Source organism: Cottoperca gobio, chromosome 15 (assembly GCF_900634415.1).
Source record: "Cottoperca gobio chromosome 15, fCotGob3.1, whole genome shotgun sequence".
In the NCBI taxonomy this organism is placed as follows: Eukaryota; Metazoa; Chordata; class Actinopteri; order Perciformes; family Bovichtidae; genus Cottoperca; species Cottoperca gobio.
This window is the reverse complement of record NC_041369.1, coordinates 5719465-5732420: the sequence shown is the minus strand read 5'-3', so window position 1 is coordinate 5732420 and position 12956 is coordinate 5719465. Positions and strand designations below refer to the sequence as shown.

General features: G+C 38.7%; 1 protein-coding gene across 1 annotated transcript; it reads right to left on the bottom strand.

The window, feature by feature from the left end:
• Nucleotides 1–807: 807 nt before the first annotated feature.
• LOC115020351 (L-threonine ammonia-lyase) lies at nt 808–11437 on the bottom strand. Its single transcript, XM_029450321.1, has 10 exons — nt 11303–11437; nt 10503–10619; nt 7628–7869; nt 6710–6875; nt 4792–4891; nt 4553–4628; nt 4119–4244; nt 3696–3863; nt 3510–3567; nt 808–1384 (listed from the first exon to the last, which is right to left on the bottom strand). The coding sequence occupies exons 1-10, from the start codon at nt 11435–11437 to the stop codon at nt 1286–1288; spliced, it is 1287 nt and encodes a 428-aa protein (XP_029306181.1). The 3' UTR covers nt 808–1285.
• Between the last annotated feature and the right edge of the window lie 1519 nt (nt 11438–12956).

The window sequence follows — 12956 nt, the reverse complement described above, 5'->3', positions numbered from 1 at the left end:
CCGAATTATCTGCAGAGGTCTCCTCTCCAAAACAAACAGACACAATGAGTAAAAACAGTGAATAAAGAAGTTTCACGTTAAAAATCAGTGTTTTCCCACTGGACACAAGATGGAGGGGCTACGAGCTAACTGCTAACGTTGGCTCAGCTTGTTTCTCTGATAACTTAAGAGCTATAAGTCCGATAATTAAAATACTTCATCCGGTTAAAATATATAGTTAAAAACAAACAAGATCTAAAAAGCGTATCCTAAAAATGTTGCTTGAAACTGGATAAAAAGTCTGATGAAAAGTCTGATAATGAAGTATGCAATATATATAACATAGGTCAAGTCATTTTTAGATATTTTAGTGCGGAAAGTTACAAAGAATACTTTTAATGTGTCATGTTCAGAACATATTGAGCTGGGGAGCATAGGACCCTGAGCATAGAGACGCTCCCTTATATAGCCTACACACAAGGGTGTAACACAAGAGGTGTTATAAGAAACCTGAAAACAGTGGGGTGTTGCCTGAACGAGGCTAACGCAGCAGCACTGGGTCATGATGTCCTCTGCTTATGAACTTAAGAGCATTAGCCGTCTTAAACAGCCCAGTCTCCACTAGAGCTATCTCTAGCCAGTAATCAGGGATGGGTTGTATAGAGACAACTTACTTTCACATCCTGCCTCAGATTACACCAACCATCAAGAGAAAGAAGTAGAGGAAAATATTTAGAAAGTGTAGATACTTTTCTTTTTCTCCCAAATATCACAAAACATCAGAAGTCATTGATAGTCAAGTTTTTATTTGGAGAACACTTACGTGGATTTGTCTCTACCATCTCGGACAGTATAAATACAGAAATATATACAAAAACAATGTGGTTTAGGGAGCTGTATAATATGTACTTACTTTAGACAGAGGTCACTAGAGGAGTAAGCCTGCATGATTAATGCTGTGATTAAACTATAAGAACTATATTCATCTTCTGAATGCAGCCTCACCACTTTACTGTAGTTACCATGATTAAAGAACAATAGCAGCATAAGTCAAATAAGTAATATGAATAGTATTCTCTACATAATCTCAAGGCTTCTGTATACACTTAGATTTGCTTAACAGCCATTGTCTTAATGCGATGCCTATAACAGAGTTCATATATCGTAGTAATGTATGTTACAGGGTGTGTTTGCACGTCATCTCACATTTTATTATTTATTATTATTTATGTGTCATTTCTTCTTCTTCTTCTTCTTCTTCTTCGGTTTTCTATTGTAAATATAGTTTGTGTTCATGTTGTTGTGATCACCGACCAAGCCAGCATATAGAGGGGTAGCGCTCACTCAGCGTCTTGCGTAGCTGAGCGCTCTGTGTCTTATCCTTGGTTTCCACCACACACTCCACCTGATAAAACACACACACACACACACACACACACACACACACACACACACACACACACACACACACACACACACACACACACACACACACACACATAAAGTTAGCCCTCTGACATTGCACACATTAGAATTAGGGCAGTGAGTTAATTATGCAACACCTTTCACCTTTTGACACGGCTGGTGAATTAACAGTGCGGTGCCAATTTGTCAGTGTAGACTGCAGAGGCTATAATGAAGAACTACGTTTACAAGCACACATATATTACAATATATTCAGAATATTACAATATTCTGAATTTAATGTAAACAGCATATTCCGTTGCTCTGGATAATATTTACTCTGAATATAGCACTTGGCAAAACCATAATTTGTTCGTGCAGTGGGGACTTTGGAGAGTTTTGGCTATTTTGCTTTCATAGTATGTCTTCTTTCAGACTAGTGGAAAGAAAACACATTTAGGTTTTTATTTTACTAAATTCACTCACATTCTTTCCTTGATTCACCGAAAGTTAGCATTTGATAATTCCTCATTTTCATATTTAAATAAAACATCTAAGAAAACATAACATTTCAGAAAACTATTTTTTTATCTTGATGTAGGTAATCAACTACAAGTTTCATTGTAATATGTACTAGTTTGTGAAATGTACTAAAATGTTTTTTTCTCAGACTGAGCCAGAAATCTCCACTTTAGCAGCTCTTACATACACCAAACTTTCCAGTTTCATTCCTCTCTATGTTCTGAAGGGTTTTTCTGAGGGGTTTGTTAATATATAATTCATAGCCTGAGTTATATAACATTTTATTCCTAAAAAAATACTGTGGACAGTATTTTCTGATTCATGGAGTGATACACAATCCCCTAAAAACCTTTGACTCTAATATGTTAACAAAATGAAACAAGAATCTTGAACCTGCCTTGTAAACAGTGTTTACACATTTCTGTTCCAGAAATTGCAAATTGGCACATAGTTAATAAGTGGCTTTGCATATTTAAGCATAACATTTCAGAAAACTTGCAGTACAAACAAATATTGTTTTATTTAAAGAGTGTAGCCTTAGGACGCAAGTCATGGGGGCGTTTTCCATTAATTGGAGTATGCACGGCTGCATGTAAACGGGAATATTAATTTTTCTTAGACATATAAACAGCTTTTTTCAGAATAAGGGCCAAAACCCTAATATTTTCTGCATGCAAATGTAGTCATTGAGACAATTCTGCTTCTTTCCAAAGCATTTTAGCACAATTAGAGTCTTTAAGTTTGCAAACTGACTCAGCAATACTGTATCTATTGTTTGCAAACACTAGCTAACATTAGCTAACATATGCTACTGGTCACACCAGACCGGCTGTAGCAGTAAAGAGTGTATTGACTCAAGCAACTGTGGTCTTCAGTGCTTATGGATTTCTTTGAATAGTTACATAGTTTCTCTATGAAACCTTACATCAGGCTGAATTATTTAATGTTTGGTACAATATGTTCTATAACATGTCACTCTTTCTAAAGGTTTTATGAGCTGTAGTTAATGTCTTTATTACATCATTTATTATTTTCTATTTGGTAATAATGCAGTTCTGTATAATGGTAACACGTGAACAAATATTCAAAGGTTTATCACTTTCAAATAGGCCATCAAGTCTGCAGTTAGGAATGTTATTTACGATTTTGAACCACAAAATATGCAGTTGTATGTAAATTACTGATAAATGGATCTTTGGTCCGTATCATCTGCAGCCCTTTTCCAGATCCTGGTCCAACCAGTCAGAGTTTTTTCACAACCTGGCAACCCAAAATGTGTTCTTTTTTAATAGATTGTAACTGATATATGAAGCATTAATACATTATTTCTAAATTATTAATGAAGCCATTAGTTACTTAATGAATTGTCTTTTATTAGAAAGTGGTACCCGTATTTTTTGCAGTGTACGCAAAGGTTTTTTCCGGACGAACGATTTACAAGAAACAGCATAGACAGATAGATATCACTCTATTTAACTACATGTGTGTTCAGATGAGTCCTGCCAACTCAAAGCCTTGAGTTCCATGGCAATGACGGAAAAGTAGAGGTGCAGATTGAAGAGGAGGAAAAAGAACGAGGTGAAGAGGAGAGGTTAGTCGCCTACCTTTGACTTGAAGAGGTCTGACTTGTCACTTTGTCTCCGGTGGCAGACGTCCAACAACCTGGGAGGAAAAAGAAAGAGAGAGCAAAGAATCAAAGGTGGCATCGAGGGATATTAAACATAAAACAGATTGGATCTCAGCATGAAGATAAAGTAAAAGATCTTTAAAGTGGACGGTGTTGACCCTACCTGATGTCCTCTCTGGACAGGACGTCCAGCAGCTTAGCCATGTCTCCTGGCCATTCTCCCAGCTGCACAGAGAACTTACTGACCCGATCGTCCAGCACCAGGGCTCGGTCCACACACTGCCTCACCAGCTCCAGCTCCATGTTTGCGCTGCTCACCACTACAGCGACCCTACAGCAGACACACACACACATACACAGCTGAAGTCACTGTATTAACTAAATCTCAGGCCTCACGGCTAGGACTTTCAATATTTTTTTATTTTTTTAAACACACACACATGGCTCTTTGATAAACATCAAGAGGAGGGCTTTAGTTATAAGATGTTTGCCTATTAAAAGCAATAAATTAATGCTGCTGTCTGCTCCTGACTTCTGTCCCCAATAGACTCAGTCAGGTTCAAGAATATTAACAAGTCTGACCCACTTTTTGCCTTTCAGCTCTGGTAGTTGTCCGGCCAAGATGGCAGCCAGTCCCATGGCTCCCTCTGTGTCCACAGTAGAGCGTTCAAACTCCTGAAACCGCAGCATCGCCAGCAAAGAGTCCTCCTCACTGTGAAAAAACAGAGCCTTCTCAATTAAATTCCACAATTAGTAAACAAATAACGGTTTTCCACAGTTTATTAGTTTTTAAATTGGGTTTCAGTTTAAAATAATCAATACCTGCATTAAAATAACTGAAATGTGTATCTGTATTTCAAAGCAGTCAATATTTCAAATGGCAAAATGTAAAGAAGGCTCATAACAGTGAACCACAATCAGAATTTTAACACATATTTCACACAGTGGATATCTCTTTTTCTAAATAAAAACCTTTCAGAGGAAGTGTTAAAGTGTAATTGTGCTGTGGAGATGCAGTACCTGACAGAGATGACTTTATCCACTAGCTTCTTTGCCAGCTGGAAGGTGTTAACACCCAGTGAATGCTCCGTAAGTTCTGCAATAGAAAATCAACATATGATCAGTGACTGCTGGAAATGATGAAGCCATGTGAGCTTCTCATAGAAAAAGGTGCAGGAAATGATAAAGTTTATTCAAATGACAGTTCTGTACTACATGTCTAGAAACAGACCTGACAAATAACTTTTCAACTGATTTACCTCCATAGAGTTTCTTATTGGAGTTGCTGCGCATGCCTTTGATTGGACCGTCAGTTTTCAGAGATTGTAGCAGCAGAGGGAAACTTTCTGGTTCAATTCCCTGTTGGAGAAAGCCCATGTAGCTTCACCATATTACCTCATGCATAGACAAGACCTACGCTGCGTGCCAGACATCTCGGAACGGTCCTGGTGCACAATGCAAAACAAAAGCCATGGCTGACCAAGTCAAAACCTTTTTATTGCATTTTTAACGTTTTCCTGAAGAACTTGTGCAGGGAAGATAACGTTCAGAGATTGCTTACTGTAGACAGATACCTAATAACATTGGCAACATATTTTGACATCAATTTACATGCAGAACAGGTTTTACTATATTATAGAATGTATTATTTAAATCAGGCACATATATTCAAAGTTTCCTTTGAGTTGATGGTCTACCATTTACAATGTGCGTTTCCGTTGTTGTCGGAGTGAATGGATTAAGTAGTAAAGTAATGAGTAGGACCTCAGCTGAGTGACGATCCATTGTACTTTTTATAGTAGGTCGGACATTTTTAAGTTCCGAGTTGTCTGGAAGGCAGCATTAGAGTTTACAGCAACACTAGGCTCTGTGAGGCTGTACTTAGACACCATGGTGCTTTGAGCTAAATGCTAACGTAAGCACACAAACAATTTCAATACTAACACGCTGATGTTTACCATGGTCACCATTTTAGTGTAGCATGTTAGCATGCTGACATTACGATCACCAAACTTTAGGCTTCAGGCTTTTAGTGTAAGTATTGTGTTTTGACCTGATGGTGGCTCTAGATGAAAAGTTAAAGGATCACCAGTTCCTATAATTCATCCTAAAGGGGACATCAATACCTCTACCAAATTTCACAGCAATCCATCAAACAGTTGTAGATATGTTTTAGTCCGGACCAAAGAGGTCGATCAACTTACCAACCCACTATAATCGCCATCTATAGTCTAGAGATGTGTAGTTCAAATATTATGGTCCAATCCCATAATTCATTATATTCTCCCTCGTCTACATTTTTTGTTATATGATAGAAGTGTCCTTCAGGACATTTTCTCTTGAACTCACCTGGAACATGTATTGCAGAAATGTTGCATACTTGGACAGAATGCATTTCTTAAATAAACTTGCTCATGAATGCATTCTGTAATTACATGCGCTACATACTTTATACTATTATAATTCTGCTATTTTTATAATGGTACTTCAGACTCATTTACATCAACACTGTGATTATTGTACTGTAAATGCTCTTATTCTGTCCTTGTACTAATTGTTATGCTTTTGCTGTGAAGCACTTTGAGCTGCAATTCTTGTATGAAAGGTGATATACAAATAAAGCTTATTATTATTATTATTATTATTATTATTATTATTATTATTATTATTATTATTATTACATCTTCAGTACTAACATTAATACTGTTACTATGATGAAAACAGGACCATCTATGGGACCATTGTCCTCCTTAATAATCGGCCTCTATGTTGCATTTTATAATGTTCACTACTGTGATAAACTTGGTAGTAAATGAGATTGCTTCCTCAGACACAGGGACACTTCTGTATGCTTGAGAATAGAAGGACAGGGCTGTTCTCTCCCTCCAGTGTAAACAGAGATAAGCTGTCAGAGTTTAGGCTGTGGGCAGATAGTGGAACAAGGGAACATTTCAAACACATTTATATTGTTAAGGGAAACCGAGCAGAATGAAAAACAACCTTGGATCAGCACCAGGGAGATGTAGGAGGTGACTCATCTTTGCAATTAGTAGTAAGGGTTATGGGAAATGTGACCTCATTTTCAGATACAGCACAACAATACAACTGGTGTGAAATAACTTATATTATACATGACAAGTATTGTAATTAAGTAGATAGTGATATACAGCTACTTACTATGACAAGAATTCGTGAGTTGAGGTGTTTGATGGCTGCAGCAGTAGCAGCCAGTAGCCCATACTGTCCAGCTGCAGGGACAACCACTGCATCCAGTTTGGACACTTGTTCATATATCTCCATGCCAACAGTGCCGAGTCCTGCCAGATACGCTTCACTTTCATCTCTGGACATCAGAAAACAGACATAGAAAGAAAAACAAAGCATTAGGTGAAAGGCTCCACATGTCCTGATGGTCAGCAGACCTCATAGGTTTCCTCTGTTACATCATTCTCAGCTTTGTTCCTTCCAGTTTCTCTGCACTGTGCACAAACATAACACATCCGTCTTCTGACCACGCCCTACAGTCTTTACAGTTTGCAGTAACTCTCCAGCTGTGACAAGAGAACAGACATTCATGGCAAGAAATATTACGACAACATTTCTAACCCTTGTGTGAGCGACTTGTTTCAGGCTGTGGCCAGTGTGTTCATCTTGCAATAAACTGTGTCTTTAAAACATGTAAACATGTTCTAGTAGAAACTCAAAATACAAGTATGAATCTGAAAATGAGCAGAGCACGTCCCCTTTAAGACTCGACTTGTACCTTGCAAGGAGGTGAACTTAGGCCAGAAACCCACTCACGCAGGAATACAACAGTAATTAATAACATTTACGCCAGTTACCAGAGTCCTTGTAATGTGCGAAGTGGCTCAATGGATTGGCTGGTAACAGAGACTCCGTTAACAATATTAGTTACACCTGGACTTTTCCTGCTCTGAAAAGTCAAAATGTCTGCCTGTAAAATAAAAAAATTAACTGCAAACTACAAGTGAGCTTCTTCTTTAATTTTTTGTAATTCTATCTGTGTAAAAATATTGCTAAATGAGAACTTCAACCCTACAGTGAATTGTTAATGTGATCGTGAGTGGGACTGACTCTTCCAGGTAGAGGTATCCGTTCTCTGTGGCCAGATGGCGGGCGTGGTTCTGGGAGTCCTGGCCGGTGCTGCCGTAGGAGATGACCATAGCGCCGTAGTCTCGGTAGATCCTGAGGCGAGGCGAGGAGCAGCATGATGGCATGATGACCATCACCGGGATCTTCAGCTCCACTGCATGGTGAGCCACGGCCATGGAGTAGTTACAGTCAGTGGCCACGATCACACCCTTCCTCTGCTGTGCCTGGAGGGACGCAAAGACATGCTCGACATATCTGTCATTATGCAGCAACAATTCTGTCCCCATTAATTGCTTCCTCATATTTTATTGAAAGCGTGTCAAATATTCATAACAAATGGCTTGAAAATGAGAGATTAAGGCAGGGGTCGGGAACCTATGGCTCGCGAGCCATATATGGCTCTTTCGATAACGCGATATGGCTCGCAGACAATTTTGATCTGACATTTTTTAACTTAAGAAGTAATAAATAATTATACTGTGTCATTTTAAAGTAAAACATTTAGCAGCGGATTTGTTTTTAGTTCTCCCCTCTCCTTTCCTCCACTGTGTGTGTGTGTGTGTGTGTGTGTAGGGGGCGGAGCCCCGCCCGTCGCGAAACTGCGCAAAGCAAGCAGTAGACCGGGGGTCAAACTCATTCACAGAGGGCCAACATTAAAAACTGGGACTAGGTCGAGGGCCAAACACGGTCCACATGTATGAACAGGGTACACATAAAGTGCAAAAAGATATATAACATATTTAAGTCAACTGCAAACGGATTGCTGAGCAGTTCAATTAAAATATCTGAGCTGCAAAGTCGGCAAATACGGTCAGTTGATCAGCAGAATGCTGTCGGGAACACAGCGGTGGAGATGTTTGTCAGTGTTTGGAAACACGTAGTGACCAAAGTTTCCTTCTGCATCCGAGTCTCCCACAGGCAGCTCGGCTTAGAAAGCTCTCACTGCATCAAACATGTCCGCGATCACACGGCCCTGAAGCTGGAGGTTTAACAGTGAGATGCTTCGTTATGTCGCACAAACAGTCCAGCTCACATCGTCCCAGAGATCTGTGCTGTCTTTCCCTTTGCTTTCCAAAAACTTTCATTTCATTCACACATTTAGATACTTCCTCGAATATGTATTTCCCGTGGTTGTGCCATGCATTGATTTAATTACCAAAACTGGCGGGCCAGTTATGACAGACATATGATATTTTCTCGCGGGCCGGATATAATTGCCTTGAGTTTGACACCCGTGCAGTAAACACTGAAACGTGCACATAAATGAGATAAATAACGTAAGCGTTTAGTTTATTTAATAAAAGAGCTCCTGTTCAATGAAACACTGATACCGCTATTAGTACTCGGAGACGTGTTATTCTTAAAAAACGCACGCATAAAGTTGCATTCAAATTTATATGGCTCTCAAGGAAATACATTAAAAAAATATTTGGCTTTTATGGCTCTCCCAGCCAAAAAGGTTCCCGACCCCTAGATTGAGGTCTTCTTCATCACATAAACTCAGAATATTTGTTTTACTTAACTGATCTTTTCTTTTGTTACACATGTTCAATTGTACCATGTCCCCAGTGCAAAGTAATCCATTTTTACAAGAACTGTATGCCATAAAATACTCAAATATTCTTTAATTATTTTATAGGTCATTTTGAACTCTCTTTAGGGACAACTGTAGTCATTTTTCTAATATTTTCATCATTTGCTGTTTGTCCCTGAAGTCATTTTCCACCCAACAAACAGTTTGTAGTTTCTCGACTTACAAAAGATAATTCCATTTAGACCATTTTCAGGAAGGTTATAACTATTTTTGTAAGGGAACTAAAAGGAGTAAAGTAGGGTGAGCATTAACTTTCACTCATGTCTTTTTTTTCCATGATTCATGATGTTAATCTGTTTGTCACACTTAAAATTATGGCGAAAGTTGATCCGCTTAAAAAATGTAAGAACTTATTTGATAATGTTATAAATGTTTTGCTGTTTATGTGCAGCAAGGTTAGCTAGCTGAATCTGGATCACTCTTAGCTCAGAATGATCCACCCTGTCAGGTCCAATCTACCAATCCACTTGTAAGGATTATTATTTGAGTGCCTGAGATACTTTGTGGGAGATTAAAAAAACATTTTAAAAAGACATAACATTGATTAGTGAGCTTTAGAGACACTGTTAGCTGTTACCATGTGTTTACCATCTTTATGCTAAGCTAAGATAACTCATCTAACTCTCCACCAGAAAGAAAATAAGCATATTTCCCAAAATAACAAACTAGTCTTTTAAAAGGCTTAAGAGTAAAACACATTACATCACCACAGAATTACTTTTAGGCGAGTCTCTGAATTTAAATGTGCTTGTAGTGTTTGTACGAAACAAAAGCACCATCAACTTCAACATGTGAAAACTTTCTGCAACCAAATGAGGCCTCCCATGTGGTGCAGCCGCTCTCTTAAACCAGTGTTTTTAAAATGTTTAGACCACAATTCCCTTAATCCCTGATGCTTCCTGTCACAAAGAAGATCTTTGCATGGCTTTACAGACGAGGATAAAGACGTTGGAAGTCATTTTTTCCATCACTGTGCTCAATCTGTCACTACTTAACCAGCTTAAAACTAAGAATTTATAAGAAACTCTGAGACCAAAACTTGCTGATAGGACATCTGTTCTGTTGACAATGATTGAAATTCATTTTAACACATGCAAAGGGACACATTTCCAAGCCACAGTCAATTAAAGCTGCACTCAGACTATTTTCGTCTCTACAGGTCAGTAATGGCCAGTTAACACATGTGTGTCTGCACAAGCACACGGATAGTAGGTCACACTAGCTGTAGCCTGACAGACAGGAAGGGATCATCCTCTCTCTGACCTGTGTGAGGGAGCTGAGCAGGTACAGGACTCCTCTCTCCTTCACAGAGCCCGTGTAGTGCAGGTGCTCCTTCTTCAGGTAGATCTCCATCCCGTACTGTTTGGACAGTCTGGAGTACTGCACACACAAAAAACAAGCAGCATTTTAAGAGCAGCTCTATGTTTATGAACTATACTGTACAATACATAAAAAAATACCATTTCGGTTAATTCTACCCAGTTAATTCAAGAAACCGTTTATTCACCAATAAAATATTTCTGTAGAAATCAGAAAGTGATCCATACCTGTCAGTGTATGACAATGTGTTATTCTTGTTATTAGAATGAATCTGTTTTATTTATCTTCTGTCTCTATATTTATTCAGAATCTAGGTTTTCACATACAAGAAATTTACTTTAGTGTATCGGTGCATAACATAAACGTAGTAGAGGAAAATAAATTAAATATAAAAAGCAAGTACAAAAATCCAGAAACATAAATATAGAATAGAAGAAAATTGCTATAACATGATACTATAAAAATGTATATAAAATATAAAATGAAAATATCTGTGCAGTGTAAAAAGAATATGTAGGCTAATAGACCCAAAGATGTGCGTTAGTAATTGTTCAGTGAGGGCAGCGAAGCAAAGGCTACAGTATGTTTCTTGTAAAGGTAAACAAATATAGCCCATTTCTACATTTTCTGTAGCCTTTACTTTTAGATTGTTTCTATAAAATGGAGACATTTGAACATGTTGGCCCCAACACTTACTTTCCCACTACATCCTTTCCCACTACGGTCATGCTATGCTAGCGTACCGTGCAGGGTGTCTTCTGTATCCCTGTCTGGATCCTGAAGGCTGCGGCACTGATGTCCTCAAAGCGGAGAAACTGGACGAGAGGTCTGGGGATGTCCCTGAACTCGCTGACGCGTCTGGTTTTGGGGGGCTGCATGAGCTTGATCTCAACAGGACCCCCCACCACCTTGGTGGCATGGACCTTAACATCCCCATTGACCATCTCCTCCTCACCAAAGTCCTTCAGCCGCTCTGGTTCAATGAGGGTGGATCCGCGGCCTGCAGAGCCGTTACTGACGTGGCCACATTTGTAAGAGCCGCCAGGCTGGCTGGGGCCCAGCTGCAACTCATCTCTGGGAAAAAGACAACAGGCAGACGTTCATGTTATTCATTTTCTAATGGGATATCATGCTTTTGAACAAACTGACCTGTACTTTGGCAAAAACGATGATACACACATTACTAGGTAGGAAGTAACTTTTTCAGATCCATGAAACTCACTATGATGAACATATCGTTTTATTTTGTCACACAAAGGCCAGAGGGCCTCTCTGGCTGTGTCCAGAAAGCTGAGATTCTCGTTACACTTCTTGTAGCCTATTATCAGAAATCAAACCACGATTAATAACAATTCACAAACTAAGGAATTATATGAATATGATAGCTCCTTGAATTAAAAAGGTTGGTGTACAGCAGCCAGCTCTCACATCATAAAGTTCGAACTTCCCCAAAACACATGAATGCACCGCCCCAGAAGACTTTTCAATCAATGTCATGCTTTCAATGGTAACGGTACAGAAACACATGGCTACTGAAAGTTAGAAACAACTACAAATACTACAGTATACTTTGGTAGGACGCTTTGTACAGTATATTTGCTTTGTAACTACGTACACTCAATTCAGTAGAAATTACTAAAGTAAAACCTTTCTAATCCCGGAATATGATCAACAACCTCACAACAAGCAGAGTATCTCTTTTAACAATCCCTGATGATGTACAACAGGGTTAACCCCAAATTAGCACCCACCTAATTAAGAGATTTTTAAACTTCCAGTAAAACGCAAAATCAACAAAATAATTATGTCTTTCAATTTACAAATAAGAGTCCCACTTGAGACAGAATAGAAAGTAGTGACCCAGAAGACAATATCAGTGAAACTCTTTCTTGAGGAAACAGTAAACAACAGAAACACATCTTGATTCACCAAATTCACATTATACACTGAAACTGTAATCATCACTGTTAGAGCTACCGGTCCTGCTCATATTTGAGATTAGGTGTTAGTGACATTTTTGGAAGAACATTCCTGAACTGATTCAATTGAAACTGAACAGACCCTGGCACTAAAGTTACTGTGTGTACCCCCACACACATACCCCAGTCCCTCAGTCTAAGATGAATGGATTCACCTTTCATGTCAACCCAGTTTCCACTCACTGTGACAGATTACATCTCGCAGCCGATTTATGATTCATGGTGTCATTCTGCTCTTCTTTTTAGGATACGCACAAACGATCAGGGCCAAAGGCAGGACAGTTTGATTTATAACAGCTCAGTAAATGGCCATTGAATACAATCAAACAGTACAGCGCCCTTAAATAGTTAAAATTATTTCTAAATCTACTGACTCTAATTTCATTTTCAGTGGTGGACAGTACTTAAGTACATTTAC

Bases quoted from the DNA above. Each gene is read 5' to 3' on its own strand.
- LOC115020351 (XM_029450321.1), bottom strand. From the start codon at position 11,437: ATGCAGCCCCCCAAAACCAGACGCGTCAGCGAGTTCAGGGACATCCCC. The intron at 4,892-6,709 runs GTAAGTAGCTGT...TTTCTCCAACAG, and splicing joins ACTCACGAATTCTTGTCATA to GGAATTGAACCAGAAAGTTT. The intron at 3,864-4,118 runs GTGGGTCAGACT...TGTCTGCTGTAG, and splicing joins CCAGAGCTGAAAGGCAAAAA to GGTCGCTGTAGTGGTGAGCA.